Source organism: Mastacembelus armatus, chromosome 13 (genome assembly GCF_900324485.2).
Source record: "Mastacembelus armatus chromosome 13, fMasArm1.2, whole genome shotgun sequence".
Lineage (NCBI taxonomy): Eukaryota > Metazoa > Chordata > Actinopteri > Synbranchiformes > Mastacembelidae > Mastacembelus > Mastacembelus armatus.
In genome coordinates, this window is record NC_046645.1 from 20,719,555 (window position 1) to 20,747,386 (window position 27,832).

Below are 27,832 nucleotides of genomic sequence, written 5' to 3' on the forward strand. Positions count from 1 at the left end.
TTGGGGCAGCTCGGGCACAACAGGTCATCCATGGTGGTTTGATCCCTTGTTACTCTGTATGTCCTTGAGTAATAGACTCAACAGCAAGCTGCTCCTGCTGAGCTGTCCAGCAGCTTGCATGACAGCTCTGACAACATTCATGTGAGCGAAGAGGCACTGGGTTCATGTGCTGCATTTGTGACATAGAGAAATGTATAACCATGTGTGTAGTTGAGCAAAAACATTCAACTAAAAATTTGGCAGAAATTACTTGCAGTAAGTTAAACTTGGACAAAAAGACACAGTCAGCGTGTCTCATCTTGTGGTATCCTTGAGTGATGCACCATTCAGGAGTATGTCTAAATGACTGGAAATATTTTTCCAAACAATAACATGACTTGCAACGTGGTTTGGACAACTGATTGGTCTAAAAATTGGTCAGAAAATGTCTTTAGGGTATTTTTTGCTTCTCTTTGGAAGCATTTGGAGCTATGTGATTTATTCCATTTTAATTAAAAGTTTTTGACAGGGCAGGAATGGCAGGAGAGGGAAATGGTATCAAGAGGTTGTTAACCCTCGGAAGTGGTCAAAACCTTGGTGAGGGAAAAATTAGCCTATTAGGTTTTCTCCATGGGTTTTAAGGGGAGAATTGTGATTCACCTACCACCCTGTGAACATTAAAAAATACTCTTTGAAGTTTTAAACCAAACTTTCAAATCAGTGCACCACTTTCTCATCAAAATAGTCCAAGACGGGATTATTAAGGACTTTAATAACTTTACAAAGTTCAGCTCTAACTCTGCTCACACCAAATCCCTGATGTATCCATATCGATTTACCTTCTCACAAAGTGCTGATTTTCAATCTGCTAAAGTAATGGGGGTCATATACAAGTTTTTAAAACATCCAATGCTCAAATATGATTTACTGTATTTTACCAATTTGTCCAAGAGTCAAACCAAGAATCTGATGGAATTCCATTATAATTACAAATCAAACATATTAAAATCATAATAAACCAATTGACATGGCACATAGTTTGAGAAATTTCAATTTTATTACGCTCCAGCTACAATAAATAATAGACAAATAACAGAAGCTGAGGCAGAAAAAAAGTGTCCTGCACTATAGTGTTAAATAGGAGTATTCCTGAACCCATTGGACTCCCATGCTAACTAAGAACAAAAGCTTGTGCTGCAAGGAATAAAAAAAAAATAGCCAATTTGAGTGCTGTCATGCCATTCAGAAGCTATTATCAGTCATTAACCTGCCCATAATTATGTTTGAGGAGGTACTCCCCATGCACCTCAATACAATACATTAAATAGAATCAAAAGACCTAACCTAGCCATGCAGTTTTTGTGCCTAAACCAAACCACAGTTTCAACAAAGTTGTATAATACTGCTGCAATTTATTTTAATAATATGAATTAAATTATTGCAGTAAAAAGTTAAAAATCTGACTTTGAAATATCGTGCAGTCAAAGTATGAAGTAGCAGAGAATAGAAACACTCAAGTAAAGAAAAATACCATAAAATTATAAATGAGTTTATACACTGTATAGCATATATACCTACTTTCCACCACTGATTAGAGGCTATTAAAGAGGCTGACTATTACATCTTAACAGGATGGCATCTATCAGTCCAAACTTTTTGCTTCCTTCAGAGGTCAGTACTGTCAAGAGTTCTTCACTATTACAATAAAATGGGTCTTTTTTTATATTGCTGTTTACAAATGCTGGACCATCTTTGATTAGCTCTATCATTATCTATTACATCCACCCATCCATTATCTACTGCTTATACATGAACATCCAGAGTAGTCAGGGTCTGGAGCCAGTCCTAGCTGACATTAGGCAGGAAGTGGAGAGAATGCCAGTCTGTCACAGGGCTGACACATAGAGACTAAAAACTACTCACGCTTATGAACAATTTGAGGTCACCAATTAGACTACCCTCAAATTGTATATCTTTGGACTGTGAGAGAAGAGAAAACCCACGCAGGCTCAAGGAGAACATGCAAAGTCCACACAGAAAGACCCCAAGTTTTAATGGGATTCTAGCCTAGAATCTTCATGCTTTTAGGCAACAGTGTTAACCACCATACCACAATGCCACCCACTACCTATTACTGTACATTTAACATTAAGTCTAATTAATTATTTGTTTCCAATGTACCAACATTTCCCAGTGATTATATGCCATAGGGAGTTAGTATTGGGTTAGTAATGTATTTTTATAAGCTTATTTTGTATGTAACTAATTAACAAGAAGTAAACAGAGATGTTTTAACATGTTGCTCAAAGTATACCAACACAGCACAGATTCATTATATGCACATTATATGTTGATGAGATGGACAGATAAAGTGTTTAACATATTAATCTATATGTATAGGTATTAAATGAGACTGATCTTTGGTTCTCATATGGGTTAATTTTCTAGGAATCCTAAAGGTGATTTTGATGTACAGGGCTCAAAATAAAGCAGGCAGTTTTCTCTGAATATCAGTAACATTCTTGTTTGAGCAGTTTCAAACTTAGGGCTTTTTTATTAGCATTAAAAAAGCCTTGCAATTATGAGCCATAACTGTTATGAGATGCTGAGTATGTTAATCCAAAATACAAGTGGAGCTTATGTAGTGAACATCTTATGACGATGAGAGAAAATCTCCATAATATCAATATTTTAGAATTGAATTGCAATGTATAGCACATAATTGCCCACATGATGTAGACACTATCTATTTAGAAGGGGAATCAAAATGAAAGCAGATGGGACTTTAGGCTAAAATACTTTCCACTTGAAGTAGACCGCTCTTGTTCAGAACTCTCTCAGTAGCTGGGCTCGTTCCAGACGCCTGGCTGGAGAAGTGAAGTTCAAACTACTTGGCTTCCACTACTCTCACTGCTGTCTTTGGGTAGAGTGTTGATTTATGACAAAAGTCCTCCTACTGGACTGGACAAATTCATGGCAGACATGAAGAATGGCACCCAAGAATCTCAACACAATGGTAGATATCTGGGCAAAATTAAGCATTGCTGCCATACTGTACATGTACAAAGCTGTTACAACAGAACTGTAAGGATACTACATAACTTTAATTATGACTGCAGAATGTATTTGTTGTTTGCTCTAAGTTCTTGGGGCCAGAAGCTTTGCAGTTTTCATACCAGGCAGTGATGCGGTGATGAATGTGGTCAGACTGGGTGAAGAGAGGCTTGCCTTCTTCAGTCAAAACAGAAAATGGAAATTCTGCTGTACTTTCTTTGAGAGTGCATCCTCATTGGAGTGGTAAACAAACTGTAGGGGATTGAGTGCGGACTTAATATGCTGCAGCACCAGCTTCTCGAGGCACTTCATGATGATAGGTATGAATGCTATGGGGCAATAGTCATTCAGACAGCACACAGGAGACTTTTTATATACTGGGATGATGGTGGCTAGAGAGATGTTGAATAGTGATGTCCTTGCAGACATCTTCAACATGTTTTTGCAGGATCATTTATACACCAAGCAGTCATCTCGCCTTCATTTATTTTCTAGGTTCTTATGTTTTCTATGTTTTCTGACACTATTAACATTTCTTACTTATGACAGAAGCAAGGAAGTAAAGTTGAACACACCTGAAACAGAAAGCACAATGCGAATGTAATGCAGGTCAAAAAAGGTGTTAAAATATTAACAGTGGTAGCAGGTTACCCTGGAGCAAGCAGTGAGGGAAAACAGAACAGTGGTTTTCACTGCTGGTCCTCAGGCTCCAGGCTCTAGAGTACTCATGTTTTGTATCACAAAAGGTTGTTAATTCCAGCTACTTGCAATCACCTGGCAGCTCAGGTGCGGCTCACTTTTTGATTAGAATAAAAGCCAGAAAAGTTCTTTTGTTTCCCAGAACAAGGAGGATAAAGAAGCCACTGTCAAAGAAATGTGTCTTTTTCTCAGCTGAAAAAGGGTCCAGGAATGATTTTGCAGTGTTATTTTTTTTGGTTGAAATATTTGAGTGTCATTGTTTTGTGTACTGAATAAAAAAGATAATGAAAATGAGTGAAATATAAGAGCTTTAATTATATAAGGCACACTAGTGACTGGGAACCTTTGTGCTAACATCCTAAATCGGTTTTTGCAATTTCACCATTATCCATTTAGCTTTAAGGATAGTGAGCCTTAGAAAAAAGGCTTGGCAGCTAAGCACTACCATATGTTTATGATTCATCACATATGCCATAATAAATCCTCAAAGCAGTAGAGAGTCTGTGTATTTGATATAAACATCATTGGGGATCGTCATAAATTATTGTTACTCCTTTGGCTGAAACTTTATTATTGTACCCCACCTTTTCCCCACTGTCAAGAATTTATGCAAATGAGAAAAAATGCGTATGGCTGGTTGGGTCAAGTATGTCAGTCCACTGTTCAAACCTCATGGCTTGGCCTTTCTTATGTGTGATGGACCATGGAGGAAATCCCAACAAAAGACAAGCATAGACATGCATTACGGTGCTCCAAGCCATCAACATGAGGCAGAAACACACTCATTGACACAGTCTGATTGACTGAACACACCTGACCCAGGTAATCAGCATTGGGTAGAGCAGAGATAGTTGGAAAACATGCAGGGCAGTGGCCCTTGAGGGACATGGATTGCCCACCCCTGTGTTAAGGCCAGGAGAGGGCCCTAATACAGGCTATATATTTCCTAGTCTGTTTATGGGATCATCAGTCACAAATGGATGAATCTGTCAACATCATAGTTTATTTAGAAATACAATATACTAGACTAAATATATCCCTCAGCAATTTTCAAGATTGTGAAAGTTTATGCCGGTTTGTGAAATAGCAGTTGGAGCTCCTGTAATCATATCAAATGTAATTGATTTTTACAACTGGAAGCCAGGCAAATCTGAGCATGATAAGGTTTTAGCTGTAAAAATGGAAATCTGAGTGTAGCATTCATATGAGTGTAATCTGAAGAGGCCTACTAAAAGAATCATGCAATGTATACATGGTACAGATTTAAATGTCTTTTAGTATTTTCTCATTTTGGAGCTCTGAACTTGTATACATAACTTGACAATGTTTAGCCCACAGGACCAGGATTGTGACGTGATTCTAATAATTGTTAAAATTAGTAAGCCTACTTATACGATTCAGTGTACATTTCTTTTCGGGGTAAAGCTGAATGCATGCAGTATTGGCACATCTGTATGCAATTCTGACATTTTTCAAAGTAAAAAATATGTAAAGTTTAACAAACGATAGTTTAATAAGAAGAGTGATGACGCTAACTCGTGCCTTCTTGTCTTCTTGCTTATATGTGTCAGCCCATGTTTACATAGACCCAGATTTATGTCCTGAGTTTCTCTCTTACAACATTTAAACTTAATGTTAGCCTGTCAGAGCGATTCTGTCTTGAGAGCATGTTTATGAGGCCACTTTTCCTTCAGTACTTTATAATTGTTCTCCCTCTGCACCTGTATACTCTATTGGAGATGCAGGTTGGCTGATCATTATGTTGGGAAACCTCTAAGATTTTAATGTTTTTAATGCTTCACTCTGAAACTGCCTGGGGCTGTTCTTATAGCAGAGGCCTACTGACCAGCATTTCTTTGATTCATTAAGAAGGGAGCTAGTCAATTTGACTGTCCAAAGGTCTTGGAGCCAGGTTCCCATAGACATATAAAACTAAAGAAAATAATCCCAACTCTCACTAACAAGGTTATTGAAACATATTTTTAAGCACAAAATGAAGAGAATAAAACATTTTTTAGCAAAGAAATCTTATGAAATATTATTGGTTCAAGAACAATATGAATCTTTTGATTTTCATTTGCCTAGATTTGGGCAGTATGAGGGCAGAGAGAGAGAGGAGGCAGTGACAGTTATGTTCAGTCTTTGCCCAAACCTTAATTAAAGATGTATTTCTTTTTCAGAAAGCTTACTGGTGCATTACTGTCATTCAGCTGAGGGTTTGGTTTTGGCAATAACAACACTCATCCATTTTTAATGGCCATGCAGTTGCTTAGACTAATTGATTGAATTGAATCACTTGAGCTTACCTGAATGTTTTTCAGTAAAGGTGACACTATTTGTCAAACAAAACTGAAGAAACATGATGGAGTATCATGTTTCTTTATATACAAGAAAACAAACGGAATGCGGACTGTGAGTACCTGTTGTTTAGTTTTCTAAGTGGTGCGTGAGAAAACATCGTGGAGCCACTTACAATAACAATAATAACATTGATATATTTCCTCTTCCTGTTTGGGGTAGATGCACCAGCAACAAGTTTGCATTTGAGACTTTTCAAATGCATAATAAGATATTGTGGTACTAGGTTTGGCTAGTTTAACCTAATAATGTTACATTGACATTTAACAATGTACTGAAGTATATTAAAATAGTAAAAGAGATATTTAACAGAATCTAGAGCATTTTGGTCTCTAAGTCTACAAGAAATATCCCATCACAGAATCAGCAATGGGAAACACTTCATCATCAACACACTGCTGTGAGTCATTATACTTTATGACCACTAAGCTCTCCGATTTCATTCAAGCCATAATGTTTTGGCCAATCAGACTGACAGTCTACAGTATCTTTTGTTCAAAGTTGCATAATTACAACTCTTGTCTTTATAAACTCTAATTAGTTGTCAGCCTTAATAGCTCTGCATAAATGTCTTATAGTTATATCATCATCATTTGAATGTATTACACTATTTTTTAGACAATATGTCTCTTCATAGAACAAAAGAAATCTTAACTTGCGATAAACAAACATCCTCATCAACAATCATATGGGGATAACATATGCCAGTTGTAAAACTATGCTAATATGGTGTTAATTATGTTTCTGTCATTTATGTTATTTTGCTGCCATCCAACTTCATTTTTGTTTTGCGTTATTTATTTACTTTAAAGAAAGTTAGCTAGTATTTCAAATCAGTGAATCAAGTTAAATACACAAAATTCAGAGTTGTATTGTAAATATAGTGGCCTACAGACAAGCCAAGGAAATTAATATATTCAGATGGATCAAAAAGTAAACACCTCATACATAAATTACTTAATTCCTATTCTGTCATCTGTCTTGTCCACAAACCACTGTACAGAATAACTGCAACAAATCACATATGGAGAATGGAATTAAGCCATGGCATGCATTGCATTAAATGCTTCTGCAGCAGACCTACCAAACAATGCCTGATGAAAATGAATTAACAATGAAGGATGAATTTAAATACAGTAATTTAATCATGGCAAATTTAAGACAAAAGTTAAAAAGGGGCGAAACAAATCAAAACAAAGGAAAGTCTGAAACACAAGCAGATGGCCTAGTAATGGGAAGCAGGTTTGTCTGGTTGCTAAGTGACAAAGGCTAAGATGAGGGTCCACAATTCTGGCCGTGGTTTTGCAGGAAAAACACTTCTCCTCCCTAGACTGAGCCACCCTCTTTCCCCATAGTGCTGTGGTTCTTACCCTGGCGGGGCAGGACAGGAGGCAGGCCTGGCCAAATGAAAAACAGACCCCCTTCACCCCAGTATTGCCTATTTCTCTCTGTGGCTTTTTTGTTTTCAAAGAAAAAAAGAACGCTCTCCAAAAATAGATTTGGGGCTCGCGTGCCAATGGGTTTTGAAACCTTTTTTCCACTCCCTTTAGTCACGCAAGTAGCCTGGCAAGGCCTTGAAGAGAGAGCAAGGGGAAAAAAAAGAACTTGTAAGAGACAAGGGGATCTTAGAGGAAAAAAAGTCTCTTTGGGGTGTTTGAAGAAAGGATTGGGGTAAGCTGAGGATGGAGCATCCCTGGAGCCTGGCCCTCTACTGAGGGAACAAGAAGAGACTTCCGTGCAAGCTGCAGGTATGCAGGGTTTATGGGTAATCCAAGCACGAGCAGCAAGACCTCTCTCTGCTCTGGCCTCATTTTAACTCCAAGGTAGCCTGGACTTCTCCAGAGGAGTTCGATCCTGCAGAAAAAGCAGCTCACACCTGAATACAAAGAATCCTATACTCATAAGCCACATCTTTCACTGCGATCCACTTCACAACTGAGTGGCCTCTGCAGCTGGTATTCATCTTTTTATCTGTCACTTTATATCCTATTAAGATGAGATCACTGCCTAGATTATAAAAATAGAGATGAGCCTATTGTAGTAGCTTCATTATAGAAAGTGCTTTGGCACATAAAACAGTGGGAAGGATCCATGGCATACGCTCCTCTGCAGAAGCCATTATAATACCAGTGTCCTCCAGTTGTTGCAGTCATGAAATCCTGAAGACTAAAGTACATAAGCCTTTCTGGTACAAAGCATAATGTTTTCTCGAGCACCTGACTAAGTTTTCATTTTTCTGGCAATGTTAGGGGCAGGTAGCTTTTTTTTTGCTTAGAATCTCTCTTTGAGAATAAACATCATCATATAACAAACTATATTTCAAATGTATTCTAATCCTCTTCCCTCCTTATTTAGCATCTCCATATTTACCTTTACAAAGCAATACTACACTCACACATGCAATACATGCAATGAATCATTCATTATGAGCCTTTTGGGACAAAACTATGCATTAGAGCCTGTTATTTAGCTAGCAGTTTGAAATCAACCAAACCCTATTTGACTGCATGTATTTTATCTATGTAGACAGGCAGTGATTTCTAGGATCATAATGCTGACCAACACATTTTTCAGCATGAACTACAATATGATCTGTCGCACTCCTTGTAACCACTTGCTGTTCGTTTACATTGTCTGGTCAGATAAATAGGGTATTGCCAAAAATAATCTTTCTACTATATTTTTAGTAGAACTGCATCATTGTACCCATTTTTAGGCAATACAAAATGAGATTAATACTTTTCACTTTTTCACAGCCTTTTGTTATTTTGTTATTTTTAATAAATTTGCAAAAATTTCAAACAAACATCTTTCACATTGTCATTATGGGGTATTGTTTGTACAATTTTGAGGAAAAAAATGATGTTAATCCATTTTGGAATAAGGCTGTAACATAAAATGTAGAAAAAGTGAAGTGCTGTGAATACTTTCCGGATGCACTGTATGTGACACTGACGATGTAAAAACCTTTCATTAAATAATGTAATAGCTCAAACTCACAAATATGGAAAACTTCAAGCTCAATGTCTGACTAGAAAATGGCTAATGGTACTTGTATACTAAATGTATGTACACCATAAAACATGGTAAAGTAATTTTTAAGCAACGATGGATATTAATCAACTGTGACTTTTAAAATTTCACTATTAAATATAATATAAAAAAGGAAAACAAATGATTTTGCAAAGCTTTAGCATTTTTCCTGAGGTACTGCACTGTAACTGTACTACAGTGCCGTTTTAATGAAAAACACTAAAATGATCTTAGATAGAAGACAAAACAATATGATGCCAATAGATGTTAACCAAAGTGGTATCATCAGAAAAGGTAAGCATGTAAAGTAATTATGTGACTGTTACATCTTGTTGCCTACACAATTGTAACAAGCAGCAACTGAAACGTGACTTAACACTAAATCCTTTACAGGTGTAGTCATCAGGAAAGAGATGTGATGCTGTGATGTTAGAGTAAGTAAAAGAGAATATTGCATCTATTCAGAAGGGTGCTATGCTGCTAACACAGAGGAATCATTCAACAGTGTATGAAATTAGTGGATTAGCACTTTGAGGACAGTGTGGAATGGATCAATATGAATAACACTTTTATTTTCCAGCATGTTTAAGAAATTCTTTTCTTATTTCTCCAAATCACCTTTAGGGATGAAGTGTGACAAGTGTGTCTTCAACATTTTGAAGAAAAATGATTGTATTTGTCAACCTCCAGTGTAGGGATCTGACCCACATGAACAGTGAGGACAATGCCATTTGGAGCAAGCACCATCCACTTGCAGCTTCTCAAACACAGAAACACACATACACACAAATTGACAAATTGTCCCCTACAAATAGAAACTACATAACATAATGGACACCTTTCCTGGTCACTCGCTGTCAACAGGACTATTAATATCCTTCCTGTCAAAATCATTGTTTCCTAAACCTTCACAGTCAATATAATGAGTTTATTGTTATCATGAGCAGTAGCCATAATGGACAAAAAATGTTAAAATAGCATCCATGTTAAATCCAGAAATTCAAGTATTAAGTAACTGAAATAAATAGCAGGTTAAGACTGCTGAAAAAAGTGCAAGATCAAGAATTGGCAATACCGACAACTCTTTAAAAGATGCATAGGTTGAAGCAGGTGAAAGGACAGCTAGGCACTGAATGTTACACATTAACAGGGCAGCTTGTGTAGTCACTTTGTGCTGACAGGAAAATGATAGATTTCATTTGGTTTTCACATACCCTTTAATTTAAACTTTGAGTAATGCCTTGGCTTTGGTCTCTTACTCATATCATCTGAGTTCTGTTGTGTATATACTGGCCTCTGATCCAAGGTGCTTAGTTTGGGTCACAGTATTCATCTCATAACCTGAGCCTGTCATGAAGCTACGCATGTGTGTTTGTCTGAGTGTGTGATATGTGCGTAACAGAGGTTTCAGCTCCTACTGAAAAGCAGGCCTTAAAGCTGGCAAACAGCACACATGCAGTTTCAGCTCTGTTTCATCAGGCAGCAGAGTGTTGTCCAGCCTTGGGCAGTATAAAAGTGATGCAATGAGGTACAATTAAAGGTGGGGTTGGATACTGAAAACATAATACTGTTTAGTAAAATTGTTGACATGCATTAATTCTAAAATGTGGGAAAGTTCAAAAGAGCTCTGACAAATAAATATAAGACTTAGTGCACTATTTGTCATTACTGATGTTTGAGTAAAAGTTCATTGGGGTAAGACAAGTGATCACAGGTTTTAATATTATGTTTTTGTTAAAAATATGAAAGTTTTATGTACAATATAAAAACATTCTAGAAATACTAATCCTCAATTATAAACATGCAGATTTTTGCAACTTTGCTGACTTCACACTGTTATTCTTATAATGTGTATGATCTGAGGAATGGACATTGAGGACAATTAGTAGAAACAACAAAATAGACTGACATATCTACATTAGCATAACAAACAATAAGTGCAGGGAAAATTAAAGTGGAGTAATAATAATTTAAGAATTGTTGTGAAAATGTCAGTTATATGCCTAAGGACAAAGATTTGATTTGACTTGGGGTTTGTGTGGTCAGTATTGCATGATGAATGCCTTTTTAGCTGCAAAATATTATGACAATGAGACTTTTGGCAAAATAGATGAATGGGCATTAGAGTGCAAAAGCAGAATGGGCATAAGTCTGGCTCCAGGTTAATGTGGGGCTAATTTGGACAAATGAATGTTATATGGCTGAGCTGAGAATTTCATGTGAAGCAACTGAAAGTTTCTTTATGGTTTCCAGTCTGCACTATTTCAGTGTTATGATTTGTCTTCATTTGTGCTGGAAACAGTTCAGCAAGAGCATTAATCTGACATAGACTTGAAGGAAATGTAACTTTTTCCATGGGCTTCTTTTAGTAGAAAAGCTGTAATTTCAAACAACTTGTTAAAGTATAGTAATTACACTGTTACATTATATTTGCCTAGTTACATCTAAATAACACTTAATGACTACCATCAAATCAGTTCAGACATGAGGACAATAGCGGGCTGTGTGATGCCTATGTCTATCTGTTTATCTATTGCATCAGGAACAATAGGGAGTTTTGAGTTGTATACTTTACACAAGATCTGAGATTTGAGGGTAGTGACTTCAGCTGTATTTATATTTTGGAAGTCTTGGATGCTGGAAGACACTGGTAAAACTTCTGATGCTGTCTAAATCAGCAATGCATCTGATCAACCGGAGCCAAGTTTATAAACCCTCAGGGTAGGATACTGGTCACGTCTTATGATTTGGCAACTATTCTTTTTAAATGTAAATTGTACTGCTTTGAAATAGACTCAAGGATTAACTGTACCTAATGACTATTCATTTTCATACAATATTGTGAGGTAAGAAAGATGTGACAGGTGCAACATTTTGTTCACATAATCACTTTAATCAGGCACTTTGCTCAAAATATTTCTCTGGACAAGCCTAGAATTACATGTGTGAATATTTGGAGGAATTTCTTTTCTCTATGGCACCATTATACACACAGTTTGGACAAACATGACATGTAAGTAATACTGTTTGATACAAAAAATGCAAACAATAAGGTACCTTCATTATATCAAATAGGTCATATTCATGTGTATTTGGTCATGGTCAAAATAGCATCCTTGTAAGTTACACAAATATACCATGTCTTTTAGTTTCTGAGTTCTCCCTATGTAACCAATAAAAAATAGAAGTGTATGTTAGTTTTGCTTAGGATGATGTTATTGAGAGCCTAAAACTGGGGATTAAGAAGACAAAATGTTTTTTATTAATTGGATGGAGAAAGTATTCCACATTTAAGCCACAGCAGCATTCTAGATAGTTATTAATGCAAATTTACAGATAGTTACCTTGAACAAGCTGCCAAAAAACAATTACAGTATGTTCATGAATCTATTCATGGTGTAGGCATTATGGCTGAACATGGAGACAATTTAAATTCCTTCTCAATATCCAAGGAACATTCATAAATATACACTTCTCTTTTACTATATGTAACATTTGTTAGAATTAATTTTAATTCCTATTATGTTCGTTTTAGTGCTACTAAAAGGGGGGACAAATGTGACCTAAAATAACATTCATTGCAGTTAAATCTATACAATATTTGGGTGGAAAACAGGTCAAGGTAGCATTGACCTAGAGCTTATGTAATGTTTCTTAGAGTTTACAGGGAAGCAAAGAATGAAACAACACCTGCTTACATTCACTGCAGTTATTAGTTTACTGATAGAGCAAACAACCTCACGTATGTACTTGCTCAGAGTTTTCCCTCATATGAATTATTTTCACAATGCAAAGACAATAAGGCTTCTTGTGAGACATTATAGGCCAGGCACCTAAAGGACAGGTTCATTGGATGTCAGGTTCCATTTTCCTTTGCAGAAAATGAAGAAAGGTGTGTTGAAAACTAAGACAACTTTTCAGCATTTCACATTCATGATTACCTTTTGATGTGAGATCAAACACTGGATCTGTGGAAAATCTGATCACACACAATACACTATTCTGACTGATGTTTCAACTGTTTAAGCTAGGATGTCTCTTCTATAAATATCTACAATAATCTGTTTTACAAATTCCAATTCATAAAGCATTAATGAAGAGCTTCATTTAATACCACACGGTTAAGAATTAGAGATAAAACCAACTTACAGTACAAACAAGTATACAGTACAAGCTACAAATATACAAATATAGAAATATATTCTGAGGTTTTCGCAACCTTTTTGACAATCTAATGCCATTGCTTGTCAGAAACCACATGTAAATATAAAAATATAGACAATGCTTCTGTACCAAATATTGACATCATGGATGACTCCCCATTCGAATGTGCAAATTAACACTGGTCAACAGATGAATAACAAGTATCTTGCCACTCTCCCACACACACACACCCACACCCACATCCACCCACACACACACACACACACACACACACACACACACACACACACACACACAAACACTTGTACACACAAAGGCATAGTCCATTTTGGCCTGTTAGTTTTGTTGTTCCTTCAATAAGCACCACAACTATTTGGACTTCTTAGTATAATCTACATGTTCACTTAAGAAAGAGAACAGGAAAAAGGAATAGCATTGACTCATTTCAGGCTGCAGCCTCCCTGGTCATACAGTAGAACACTCTGGGACAACAATTACTCAGTTTTTATTCACCCTTAAAATTTGTCTTTAAAATTTAAATCCTCAGCTCTGTTTCCTCACTGTGTTCCAAATTGTGTTCAGTTGTGCTGATCATGGACGCAGAGGGACCCTGTGAGACATTGAAGGGTGTTATTGCAGGAGAACGTGCTGCCAGTGGTGAGAGAGAGGGGGAGAAACTTGGAGACATAGCAACTGAAGAGATGGATCCCTGGCCGCTAATGGGAGATCTCCGTAAAGAAGCCAAATGGGGGAACATTCTGCCTATGGCAGGCTTTGGAGGTACAGTTTTCGCCCCAGGGTGGGCCACAGAGGTTATAAGAGGTGGGGGATCAATTCTTGACTCTGCTTTTGCTTTGTGATGAAATGACCTACGAGGATGAGGAGGAGCTGTTTCATCTTTTAAACGTGCAATTTCAGTGAAAACACTAGCTAAGGGTTGGAACTGGGGACACCAGTTTAGCAGGTAGTCCCAGTTATAGCTGCCCCTCAGCTCCTCATCACTGGCCACAATGGCTGTCAGGGAGCCATCAATAGCTGGTTTTCCATCCTCTGGGAAAGTATAGTCTTTAGGGTGTGAAATGCTTAGCCCACGTCCAACACCCACATACCCACCCCCCTCATCCCTGTAGACTGGCACCTGGTCAGCTAATAAAGTACCATCCAGACTGCCCAGTTTCTTCCCTTTGAACCAATCTATGGATGGCTCACAGGACACATCTGATAGCTGATCTGCATCCTGTTGGATTCCAGAGTCTGGACCTCGGGCAGAAATTCGCTCTTGCATGGAAGAGGAGATACTTGACACTCGAGGGTATTCATTAATCATTCTGATCTCATCATCCTCTGCTGCCTCTGCCTCTGCAGAGCCACGTCCACTGGAATGGGATGGATCCAGGGATCCTCCACGAGTGTATGGACCCGCACTGCTGGCACTCTGATCTGTCCTGTATCCAGGAAGGGCCTGATGATAAATCATTTCATTTGCTGCTATTTTTGTTTCCTCAAATGTGTGCAGCATGGTCCCCGATGTTGGTTTCCTTCCATCTGCTTTTTGCTCCTTCTTCTGACGTTTTAATTTAACAAAAAACAGTGCCACAGCAATTATTATTAGTATGACTATGGTCCCAAGCGAAATTGCAATGACACTGATAAGCAGCATATTCACGTCTGTGGTGAGAGCAAATGATGTATGAGTCACATCTACAATAACTTTAGCCACTGCTATGCGGGATGTCTCCAGAGGGCTGTGAGCAGTCACATCCAGTGTCATTAGACGCACTTCTCTTTTAGAGCGACTCACATGTCTACTGTAGCTATCCATTTTTAAGAAAATTGCTCCTGTTGATTTATTTACTTCAAAATAGGGGGAACTGTCTGCTAGAGAGTAGAGAACAATGCCATCTACACCTTCATCTTCATCTCTGGCTTGTACTTTGCCAATGATCTGACCTTTCTTTGCTCCATCAGGCACTTCGAATGAGAACTGTGCGGAGGTGAACACAGGATCATATTCGTCCTCCCCAGTGACATAAACCTGCACTGTTACAGTAGCAGAGTAGTTGCCAGCATCCTTGGCAACAGCGACAAAATGGAAGGAATTTACCTTCTCAAAGTCAAAAGTAGAGCGAGTCCGTACTTCTCCTGAAGTTTGGTTGATGAAGAAAGCCTCTATTCCCTCTTTAGAGTTATCTAACATGTAGTATTTTAACTGGCCAAAAGCACCTTTGTCATGGTCAATTGCGTGCAGCATGGTGACTAAGGCATTCTGGGGTTGGTTTTCCTTGATGCTTGCAGTTACTAGTTTTAGGGGAAAGAATGGTCGGTTATTGTTAATTTCCTTCACTTCAATACTCACTGGGGCTAAAGCATAGTGCCCTTGACCATCGGTAGCCTGGACGACAATCACATGGGACAGCTGTCTCTGGCTATCCAGAGGTTTCTGCAGTCTCAAGGCTCCAGTCCACCGATCCACCTGGAAAAGGTCTGTCTCATCCCCTGAGCTTATGGAGTACTGCACCTCTCCATTGGGAGCAGAGTCTGGATCTGTCGCAGATAGTTGTAAGATCTCTGTCCCTGCTGCTGCACCCTCACTCAGTACTACACTGTACTCTGCTCGGCTGAAAGCTGGAGGGTTGTCATTTGCGTCCGTAACACTGATAAGAATAGCCACACTGGAGCTACGTTGAGGAATTCCTCGATCTGACACCACAACAGTCAAATTATAACTTGGCACTGCTTCAAAGTCCAGCTTCTCCACCAGGATCAGGCTGCCAACTGTCTGGAAGCCACGGCCCTCCAAGAAGCGCACGCTGCTTTCAATCTGGAAGGCATTACCCGAATTGCCACTGGCAATGGCAAAATCAAAACCACAGTTGTCTCGGGACATGTCTCCGTCTACAGCTTCTAAGGTCAGAACAGTAGATCCAGGAAGTCCATCTTCAGACACGGTAGCTCTGTACTCTGACTGGTGAAAGATGGGGGTGTTGTCGTTTACATCGGACACTTGCACCTGAACAGTGGCAAAGGATGAAAGGGATGGAGTGCCCTGGTCTCGTGCCTCAATTACCACCATGATGGAGGGATTCTTAAAATCAAATTCTGTTTTTTGGTTGACGAACAGAGTACCTGTGAGGGAAAACATGGTCATAAAATCATTACATTAATTATGGAAGTTCAATTCTCAGAGTGGTATTGAGTTCTCAATCCATATGTTGCAAGTCTTGTAAACTATTCAAGAAATGAGATAAATGATTTAAATAAATGATGAAATTTCTGTAATCTTTTGTAAACATAGTGGAGTTGCTGCTGAAGTAAAGAAAACATTACTTGAGGAAAAGCCTGAGGCAAAATTAGTCTTCTTTTATAACTCACTTATTTTCAGATGCTATCACAAGCAAAACATCTGATAACATTAAATCAGGCTTTAATGACTTATAATGAACAAAATGATTAAATATTTTGCAATGGCTGTTACAAATACAACCAAATCCCAAATGTGTATTCAAGTTGAGCCTTAGGGAGGACAAGGAAAGTCTTGTTAGGTATCTGTTGTTAAATGTGCACACAATCATCTTACCGTTGCTTGGGTCAATGTAGAAGATGCCCCTAGTTGATGACATTACTCTGTAGGTAATCCTCCCATTATCCCCAGAGTCACGGTCAGTGGCTGTTACTGTGATGATTGCACTGCCTGCTGGTAGGTGCTCTAATATAGTCACCTGATGAGAATATTGAGTATGTATTTCCATTACAGATACTACAACAATTTAACAAACATGACTATACTCTTAAAAAGTCTGTATGGTATGAAGATAGTGTAAGAGTTTGGCTATACCTGATACATATCTTGAGTAAAGATAGGAGCATTATCATTGACATCCTCCACCAGCACAGTAAGGTTGGCCTCACTTTGATGCTTTGAGTCAGATGACCGGATGGTCAGAGTGTACCAGGTCCTTTCCTCAAAGTCCAGAGGACCAGTCAGAGACACCCCTCCTCCATAACGGTGAATTCCAAACATGCCTTGGATGTTTGTATCCTGGTGTAGTGTGTAGGAGAGGGCTGGCCCTGAGTCCACATCATTTCCTGTGACCTGAGTGATTACCGTGCCAATCAAAGTATCTGTATGTGATAATAAAGTAGGAAGGCAAAGGAAGAAGAGCGGATATTTAGAGTGCAACTGAAACGAAGCACATGAAGAGACTTTAAGTAAAAAAAATAGTTTCTTGTTCTTTATTAAAAAATATCCTGTTCTGGAAAGCCTTGATCTAACATGCAGGAAATGAACAGAGGAACTTGGCAATAGCTTATTTCATAATAGGGTCAGACATTTCTCACTGAGCCCTGCTGAGTAAGCTGCCAGAGAGTGTGATGTGAGGCTTTATGATAAGATCACTAGATTATCTTCCACTGTGAAACCGACTTACCCTCTGGCACACGGATCTCCTGAGGCAGAGGAATCATGGGACTGTTGTCGTTGAGGTCAATTATGATCACAGTGAGGGTGGCAGAACCTGCCAGACGTGGGGTTCCCCTGTCTGTTGCTGTAACAACAAGCCTGGTGGCATAAAATGAATGTCAGTACCTGAACTTTTAACTTTTATGAATGTGGTTGTTGGTGTATGTGATGATCCTTGTTACTTATGTCTTTAAGTGTTTCATTAAAAAATGCTATTAAATTTTCTGTCGTTTTATTATTTAAAATTAAAAAATTTAAACTGATTTGGAAAAAAGTCTAACACGATATGCAGGGCTGCAGGATGCAATTACAGTTTAAGATGATAAGAGCAAATCTCACTTTGTTTGTGTCCAGATCTCTCTGTCCATTATGGCTGCAGTGGTGATGCTGCCAGTCAGTGGGTCTATCTTGAACAAGCTACTCTTGGATGATGACCTGATTGAGTAGGTCACCTGACCGTTTTGACCCTGATCCAGGTCATCTGCTGCAACCTGAGGAAATTACCATACCATTTGGGAAATGAAAATATCGAAATATTTGCAAAAGCTGTTTCAGTGTAACATGAACTACAGAGAAATATTGGATTTGGAAGTCAAGTCATAAAAATGCACTATATGGATCTGGCTTCATGGCATAAATGGTTCTATATATTTAGTTGGGAAACTGAGAACCTGAGAAAGCAAGCAAATTAACAGAGCCATTACTCTACAGCATTGAAGCTATCCAGATTTCTGAAGCTTGAATGGTTTTTAATTCTACAACTTCACACTTAAACAACAGCCAACCATAATAAATGTCTAGGGGGAAGGCTACTGCACCTGGATAATGGGGAAATCGTAGCCCTGTGCTTCTCTAATGTAGGCTACATAGTTCTGGAGTTGGAAGCGTGGCAAGTTGTCATTAACATCCTGCAGTATTAGGTTGACAGCCATATAGGAGCTGGAGGATGCCGTCTCAGCTTTCACCACAAGGCGGAGTTTCGGGGTCTCTTCAAAGTCCAGGCCTTCAGATTTCTGGACCCATATTTCACCTAATTCACATAAACAACAGAGTATAACACTGAAGACTTGGAACACATCATTTTGTATTATATCGTACAATCTCTGCACTTACCAGTAATGGAGTTGATTCCAAAAGACTGCAGTCTGTTTCCACTGAAAATACTATAGCTTATACCAGTTTGAGAGCCATCAGGGTAATGAGCCCGAGCCTGGGTTACTACAGTGCCTAAAAGGTGAAAAAGACTCTACTGAAACATTTGTCTACTCATTATTTCCATAGTAAATGTAAAAGTTGAAAAGTAAAAATGCTGAATTTTTATATCACTCTAACCTTTAGCAGCGTTCTCTTGGAGACTGACATCTCGAGCTGTGCGAGGGAAACGAATCCCCCTGTAGCTTTGTTCCCTGATATAAATGATAACCACTCCCAGGGAAGATTGAGCTGGGTTGCCCTGGTCCATGGCCTGAACTATCAAAGTCCTCTGGCTTTGGGTTAGAGTCTGCAGCTTCTCTGTGGCCTGGATGTCTCCTGTGAGCGAGTTAATGGTGAACCCCCTCACAGGGTTGGCGAAACGGTAAAAAACAGAACCATTAGCCCCAAAGTCCTTGTCCTCTGCCCTCATGGTGGCCAGCACTCGACGGCTAGACACACCATTGGTGGAGATGTTCACAATAAGTGGGTCCTGAATGAAGAAGGGAGTGTTGTCGTTCACATCCTGAATGTAGACAGTTACCTGAGCAGTGGAGTTCCGTGGGTTCGCAGGGGAAGAGTCAGTGGCACACACCTCAAAGGTGTAAGAGGCAGTTCTCTCTCTGTCTAGGGGTGCAGCTGTGATAATGCGGCCTGTGTTCTGATCTATGATGAACATGCTCTGTGAGCCACGGCTCAGAAAGTACAGCACCTGGCTATTGGGGCCCTGGTCCAGATCAATGGCTTTTACCTCCAGGACTAGTGACCCAATGGGAACATCTTCTGAAATGTCTGCTGTGTAGCTACTGCTCTGAAACTGTGGGCTGTGGTCATTGATATCCAGAACATTCACCTCAACAGTGGTAGTGCTACTAAGGTGTGGCTGGCCCTGGTCCTGAGCTGTGACTACTAGCATATACCCAGGCCACTTCTCCCGATCCAGAGGCCTTGAAGTGGACAACACACCTGATCTTCTGTCCAAGTGGAAGTCTCCAGATGGATCTCCAGCTGAAAGGAAAGCGTATGTATGAAACATCTCCCCTGGGTTACAAATCTATAAAATGTTATTGTGGCAGTTGAGGTGATCATTTATAAACTGAATGTTATATCAATACAAAGTCTCACCTGTAATTTTATAATTCATCTCACCACTGTCTCCTACATCTGGGTCAGTGGCTCTGAGGGTGAACAGAGGCAATGCCCCCAGGTTTTCAGGTACCTCTACACTATAGTAGAGACGTCCAAAGACAGGGGGATTGTCATTCTCATCGAGCACCCTAATCTTCACTGTTGCTTTGGCATAGTTGGGTGGAAGGCCTCCATCTTTTGCATAAACTACCAAAATATAATAATTTACACATTAGCATTAATGATGATTTTACTCTTAATATTATGTATCTATTATGTGTTACATAAGGAGTCATGTCTTTTCTGATGTGATGGTACAGGACAGTAACGGCTGTACCTGTTACACTGTAGTACTCCTGCAGCTCCCGGTCCAGTGACCTAGTGGTTGTTATGACACCTGTCGCAGGGTTGATGCTGAAACTGTTGTCTGAGATACCACTATATGTCACCTGCCCATTCGTTCCTACATTGAAATATATACAGTCACTATACTTTAATTGAAAAGCAGATTAGAAAAAAATGTAACCCGATAGCAAAATGTCACCAAATCTTAAAAGGTTAATTACTATGACATTTAAATACAAAAACAACTCGTAGAAAGTATTTGGATTTCTCATGGTAATACTCAAGCTTCTATGCTTGTATGTCATTGGTTTTGCTGTCTAAGCATTTGGCAGTGATGGCCCTCCCTTAAGTGTCTGGATTCCAGATTGCGTGCTAGCAGAAAGCAGTCTGGCAGCATCACCTGTTTACTTCACTAATTGCTTTTGGAGAGAAAGTTTATAATCTTTCTGTTTTATACAGTTCTGACTAAGTCCATGGGAATGCACCCTTTCTTTACCTCCACACTCTTGTGTAGTCCTCAGTTAAAAACAACTGCAATGTCTGTATTGTGAACACATAATCAACACATGGAGAATTACAGCCAGTTTTGTTCACCTTATAATAATAACTGCTGCCAATTTGATACTAGCTAATCAACACACATACTGTTCATACAGCATGTTTTTGGTCATTTTGGACAACTAGGTTAAATGCAACCACATTCTTTATAATCAATATTTCTATGACTAAATTTCAATATGTATGTTCACTTTAAAATAGTCATGTAAATTATCCCGAAACAATGGTTATATATATATATATATGTATATATATATCATCAAAACATCAACTTTTCACCAGCTTTTGCCCAGTTTTAACTTAGCTGTATTCTGAACTGATATGCACAGTGCTGAGAATGCATTCTTGAGTAACATGCATGTTGCATGCCTCACCTTGGTCCAGATCACAAGCAGACACCATCAACACACTAGTTCCTGGAGGTTGGTTCTCTGAGATCTGAGCATCATACTGGCTCTCCTCAAACCAGGGCACCTCATCATTAACATCAATCACATGTACACATAGCAGCTGGCTTGATGAGTGCTGGGGTGTCCCATGATCCTCAGCGATTATTGTGAGATTAAAGATGTCCTGTTCCTCACGGTCCAGAGGTTTGAAAATAGACAGAGAGCCTGCAGAGAGAGGAATCAGTACTGAAATGTGAGAAGGTATTTCCTGTGTGTGTGTGTCTGTGTGGCTATACTTTATTACAGCCTGTTTCAGAGAGGCAGTTACACACAACTACAGTATGAAAGCATGCCATCAAAGGCAATAAAACATCCCACTTTCCGCAGTTGTGTGCAGTCAAGTAATTTAAAAAGCAAGTGTAAAAAGTTGCCGTGTGAGGGCCAAATCAGAGCTAATCTCCTTCACACACACAGCTCGCCTACCTGAGTGCTACCACCACCAGTGCTGTAACAGCCCCATGGTCTGGCCACAGTTTACAAGATTTTCCATTGGAGAATGCCGCAGCCATTGAGAAGAAGCAGTAAACACACACTCTAGACACGCAACAGCCAGGCCTGCCGTGCTCCGTAGAAATTAGGGACACCCTTGCTTTTTCAGTATCGTGCCCTAAGAGGGTAGAGCTTGTATTGATTCAATTTCAATTTCATGCTTTAAAATGAGCTGCAACTGTTAAAGAAAGAAGAGGCCAAGACTGTGTTGCTTTCAACTTGTTTTTTGCTTTGTATCTTGCTAGGACTGAGATAACTTGCCCCTAAGCTTTTAATCTGGTAGGAGTTACAGGCTGGAAGATTTTCACTTAATTTGACTGCTCTGTGATCCCTGGTCACCGATAACACGTGGGCAGAAAAAATGACAGTGGGAAATGGGGGTATATTTGTATTTTGGATGTTTTCAATTCCAACATCTTAAGCCTACATAGGGTTTTGTGGCGCCAACAGTTTGGACTGGAGTTTGAGGGTTAGCCGAGGTTGCACAGACAACAGAATCCATTTATCTGTATTTGATGTGTTAATCTATGAATGGTGTTGTCTTTTGCAGAGAAGTGATTCACCATATCAGTACTGCACTCTCCCCTTGCTCCAACACTGAAATTAATGATCTCCCTTCTGAAAACGAATAATGAGAATATTTCTCACACTATGACTTTTATAGATTACTAATAATAACTTGAGCTTCTCATTTGTGGTTAACTGCAATGCCAAAGAAATGAAAACAGGGTGTGCAGAGATGGTCCCAGGTTTCAGGTCACCAACCCCAAAACAGGAGCAAACCAGGTGCTCAGAGGATTGAATCTGTCATTATTCTAACAAATAACCACTGCATATAAAAATACTTCAAGATGAGTGCACATTCTGGGCTGAAGCACAAGTGACATGCATGACAGAACCTGACTGTTTCCATCCCCAATTTGCTCCAGAGGCCATCCTGGTTGGCGACTTAAAGGGGAAGGTGGAGCCGATGTTGACACGTGTCTCAAGCACCACAACAAAGCCCACAGGACCAAATAGCCCAAGGTCAGCATTGACTAAGTGACAGAGTCTCATGCTCTCTGCAAGCACACAAACACATATGGACATGTCTGCACACACACACAAACACACCAACACACACACACACACAAGTGTACACATAAACATGTGTAACTGATCCCTTCCCTAATGGTTCCCAGAAGCCCGAGCAGGAGGTTCTTTGGTCTTTCATGGGAATAGATCCACAGTAACAGATGATAGGTTCTATGTGTGCGGGTGTGTGTCTATGTGTATGCATGCATGCTTGCACACTTGTGTGTGGATGTGTGTGTTTAAAGTTTGGCAGGCTGCTCTGTCTGTCTGGCCTCCAACTGAGAGAAATAAGTCATGAAAGGTGAAGCAAGAGCTGTGCTGTACTTAGAAGTAAGCGGAGTACTACAAGGGTTTGTGTGTGTTTATGGAGAGGGAGGCTTGGAAATTGTAGTGGGGGACACAGGGAAAAGTGAGTGCACTTGCAGTGTAAAATAAAATGTAGAGGCGGCACAAAGGTTTAAAAAGTCAATGAAAAGGTCCAAACTGGTGAACAGATGCAGATTTGCTTGTCCAGTGAAGCCAACTCCACTTTAACTATTTCAACATAAGCAAGTAGTTTGGAAGTAACACAAAGAAGTAAGCAAGGTTAAAAAAAAACTGAAAGTCCAGAATCTTTTCTGATAATATACAGCAAACTGGTTGTAGTTAATGTAAGAAATTTGTTGATACAAGTGTTAAATTTACTGTATATGGACTGTATGCATTCTTCCCTGGCTCAGATGTATGACTTATGCAACACTATCACCACACAGAATATGGATGATTCAGTCAAACCTTCAATTATAATAAAATTATTTTATATTATTATAAGATAATTCTTTATATTATTTAAATGATGCACAAGGTTGTAATTATGGTTAGCAAAAAGTCAATACCAATTGTTGGGAATGATAAGATCCTCACTGTTTAGCTGTGCAAAAAACCCACCAACCAGCCCCGTCTCCATGCCTTTACTTTGTGCCCAGCAGCATAAAAGACATACTACCTCCTGTACTGACAGTTTTTTGGACTTACCAGTGTTAGGGTTGAGGCTGAATCTTCCTCCAGAGTTGCCTGACTGGATGCTGTAGGTCACTCTGCCATTCTCCCCTTGGTCTGCATCTCTGGCCATGACATACAGGGCCACGAAGCCCACTGGCTGGTCCTCCATTACACTAACAGCTGTTGGTGAGCTGAACACTGGTGGATTATCATTCTCATCAGTAATATACATCTGCACTGTGATAGAACTCCAGCGCCTCTGGCTGGTATCAACGGCAGAGTCTGTTGCCTTTACAACCAGTATTAGGTTGGAGGTGGCCTCATGATCCAGCTCCTGACCCAAGGAGAGAACCCCAGTAGATGGGTCGAGGTTAAGTAGGCCAGGGATGTCTGGCCACTGCTGGTGTATGGAGTACCTCAGCTCACTGTTAGGCCCACTGCCATCCTTATCTATGGCCTGGAAAGTATGAATAGAAGAGCCAGGCTCCATGCTCTCAGAGATGACGATGGTGATGGGGTCCTCAGGGAACTGAGGGGCATGGTCGTTGCTGTCCTCTACACCAATGTCCAAGTGGACCAGGGTGCTGCTAGGAGGAGCCTGAGAGAAGTCATCCACCTCAATCTGCAGGGTGTAGCGTGCATCTCGTTCATAATCAAGAGGACGAGCCAGGTACACATCTCCAGTCAAGCGGTCCACAACAAAGGTTCCATCTCGATCTGTACCCCCAACTACTGTGTAGGTCACATCCCCTTCCTCTGGGTTTTCTCTGTGATGGATGCAGACTGAGCCAATGACTGAGCCAGGCTTTGCCTCCTCCACAGAGTTGAAAGATATGGCAAGTGAATTTGTCTTAGAAGTAGGTCTGTTAATGCTTAGGACCTGCAATGAAGAAAAACACTGTTTGTATATTTGAGGATAGAGCAGAATGACAGTAGATCTAATGCTTCATTTAGATGCCCAGTGGCAACTTAAGTTTACAATTTTCAATAAAAGGAATGAAAATATTTCATGGGTCTTAAGCAAAGCAGAAACACATTTTGTACACCCTACTAGCTTGTACTGTAAGTGTTCACTGGGAATAAATGAAACCAGTTACAAAGGTTTTTATAGACTTGAATATCACGCCTGAGAACATTAATCACACTTAATCTGATACGCATGTCACTGCCAGGAAAAATAATAGATAATTAAAGTAGCACAATCAGAGGAGGAAATTGGGAGAAGGGTTGAATTTAGTACTGGGACATATTCCTCTGCTGGTATATCTTTACACTTCCTCTGAGGAGTAGTTCAAGTGTCTTCAAAGACTACAACATTATTACTTCTCTCCTTTGTATGAAAAAAGCACCATGAGTAATACATGACACATTGTTTTAATAAAACATGTATTTGCTTTGAGACAAGCATGAACTGAGAACATGTAAGCAGCTGTAAAACAGGGAGGTAGATAGGATGGCTTTGTTGATCAAATTTTCAGCAGCATTACAGACACTGTTTTGTAAGCTGAAGGGGCAATCTTGATACTCAGTATTTCATCCTACAGTACAGTTCCCACAGTAAGTAGGCACTCAATAAATATGCTGTGTCTGTTGTAAAATCTTACATGACAAGTTGTAAATTGGTTCCACATTAGATGGAAATGGAGCATTCCAACAATAAACTGGTATAATCTGATTCTATCATCAATGAAGGATTATTAGAAGAAATTTAAGAAACACGTCGGTGGGGAAGAACAAAACTGCACTGTTAAATTAACTAATAATTATGTTTTGTTTTGTTTTTTTTTTTTGTTGGAAATGAGGACAAACTGAACTGGAACTTACTGAAGCTGTTTATATAAAAATATCATTATTATCCTGCAACCTTTGAAATGATGTTCCTTCCAGTGTTCCTCCATTGTTTGCATTTTCTGTTCTGCATTAACTGAATTACCTTCAGTTCTGTGTTTGACGTGAGTGTATAGCCCTGCCACTCTATGCAAAAAGGGCTACTGTATTAAGAAAGTGTTGAAGTCATTGAATATGACCTTGATTAGAGCAGTCTACAGCTGGGCCTCATCACAAGCCAGCTGGGAGTATTTCACTCAGAGCCACTTTTCCATTTCAGATAGAAATTTCTCTTTTGAAAATTCACAGGGGAAGAAAAGGGAGGGGATGGGAGGGAAGCTTGTCAGAAGTGAAGCTGATATTTCTGCACCTAGTCGGAGGGGCCCAGAGACATGGATCCTCTCAGCCCTGAAACTATTCTTTGATATAAAATAGGTGAGTAGTGAGGGTGTTTGTGCTGGATGGATTCCAGCTGAAGTCTGACCTGAATGGTGAGAGAGCAGGAGGTGCTGCGAGGGTGCAGTCCTCTGTCAGTAGCTGTCACCGTCAGTGTGTACTCAGCTCGTTCTGAGTGGCTGAGAGGGGAAGATGAACGCAGCTCACCAGTGTTTGGGTTCAAAGAGAAACGCTCAGCTCTGAGACCTGTGAGAGACAGAGCTTCAAACTTTAACTGGAGATAATCTGTGTCAGAGAGTTCCACTAATTATACAAACTCAGTGAGTTAGCATTAAAGCCAAGACAAAACACACAAAAAAATCCAAACAATATTAGAATAATTTACCACAGCTGTAGAAAAACATGTTTTGCAGGATAGGGCAGCCCTGATATGTATTATTCCCTTCATCTGATATTAGGACAATATCAGGACTCTTGTGTAAACCACATTTAATAAATCTCACAATAACTTGTATTATTCTTCCTGAAAATATTGTACCTGACAAAGTGTAGAATATGGTGCCATTCTCTCCTTCATCAGGGTCTGTGGCGTGCAGCGTGCTCAACAAAACCCCAGAAGTGTGACCTTCTGACACCTGTGGGTAAGAAAATAAAACAAATAAGTAACACCAAAGTCATGTTGTTATTTGTATTTTCTCACTGTGTCTGGTGTTGTGGCAGCACCTGAATGATGAGGTTTTTGCCTGACTGGCTCTGGGTAAAAACCGGGTCATTGTCGTTGTCATCCAGGACAGTAATGAAGGCTGTGCCTGTGGCGCTACGAGGGGGCGAACCTCCATCTTGTACCACCACCACCAGCTGGTAACTAGACTGTTGCTCTCTGTCCAATGTCATCTTTGTACTGATCTCACCTAGGGAGAGATGGAGGTGGGCGATCGGTACATATATTTTATGCTGAGGCACTTTTCCAGACCACTGATGGGAGTCAGCAGGCTTTGATCAATCACACACAAATAATCGACATGCAGTGAGGAGATGTACACAAGAGCACATACATAAATAGAGCAATTGTAAAAGGTTGACAGATGCTGTAGAGACTCACAACTCAGCCAGAAACACACTGATCACAAATCATAGTCTGAAAATCTACCCGCTCAGCAGGCCTATTAGAGCACAGCAAGATGCTTAGTGCTGCTGTCACCATCATCTGACTAATTTATGACAGTAGAGCAGAGGCAAATGTTGTCTGTCCTCTTTTAGAGATGACTTGGTGAGTTGACGAAATACTGATTTGAGTTTCTTCCACAAATGATTAAAATTTTGATGACACAATAAAAACGTTTCACATGAAAGCATAATAGGTTGTTTTTTGAGTTCATGTACAGAGGAATGACTTAGTGATTTCAGTTTACTTTTTGGTAAAGATGGATATTTCACATAAACTAGAATAAATCAAATTTACTAAACAAAAAATATCAGCAGTGATGCCTTTCTTTCCTTGAGCTAGCACCTTTATTAAAGCATGAAATTGCAGTTAGCTAAAAAACTGTAACTGTCTTATATCCATGTTGTCTGTTCTGTCCTTCAAGCATCTTTCAACATACCTCGGAATATACCTTTATATGTGTTCCTTATGTGTTGCACATTG

General features: G+C 39.5%; 1 protein-coding gene across 1 annotated transcript in view; it reads right to left on the reverse strand.

Annotated features, from left to right (window-relative positions):
• Window positions 1-12,208: 12,208 nt before the first annotated feature.
• LOC113125432 (protocadherin-16-like) overlaps window positions 12,209-27,832 on the reverse strand; it is a 71,352-nt gene continuing 55,728 nt past the window's right edge. The window contains exons 7-21 of the mRNA XM_026298884.1: window positions 26,908-27,095; window positions 26,723-26,819; window positions 26,273-26,430; window positions 23,995-24,841; window positions 21,343-21,582; window positions 20,403-20,528; window positions 20,063-20,272; window positions 19,079-19,945; window positions 18,860-18,973; window positions 18,565-18,776; window positions 18,086-18,237; window positions 17,715-17,845; window positions 17,123-17,409; window positions 16,865-17,006; window positions 12,209-16,413 (exon numbers count right to left, since the gene is read on the reverse strand). Of these exons, the coding sequence (XP_026154669.1) occupies window positions 13,823-16,413; window positions 16,865-17,006; window positions 17,123-17,409; window positions 17,715-17,845; window positions 18,086-18,237; window positions 18,565-18,776; window positions 18,860-18,973; window positions 19,079-19,945; window positions 20,063-20,272; window positions 20,403-20,528; window positions 21,343-21,582; window positions 23,995-24,841; window positions 26,273-26,430; window positions 26,723-26,819; window positions 26,908-27,095 (6,362 nt within the window). The 3' untranslated portion in view covers window positions 12,209-13,822. The remainder of the gene's footprint in view (window positions 16,414-16,864; window positions 17,007-17,122; window positions 17,410-17,714; window positions 17,846-18,085; window positions 18,238-18,564; window positions 18,777-18,859; window positions 18,974-19,078; window positions 19,946-20,062; window positions 20,273-20,402; window positions 20,529-21,342; window positions 21,583-23,994; window positions 24,842-26,272; window positions 26,431-26,722; window positions 26,820-26,907; window positions 27,096-27,832) is intronic.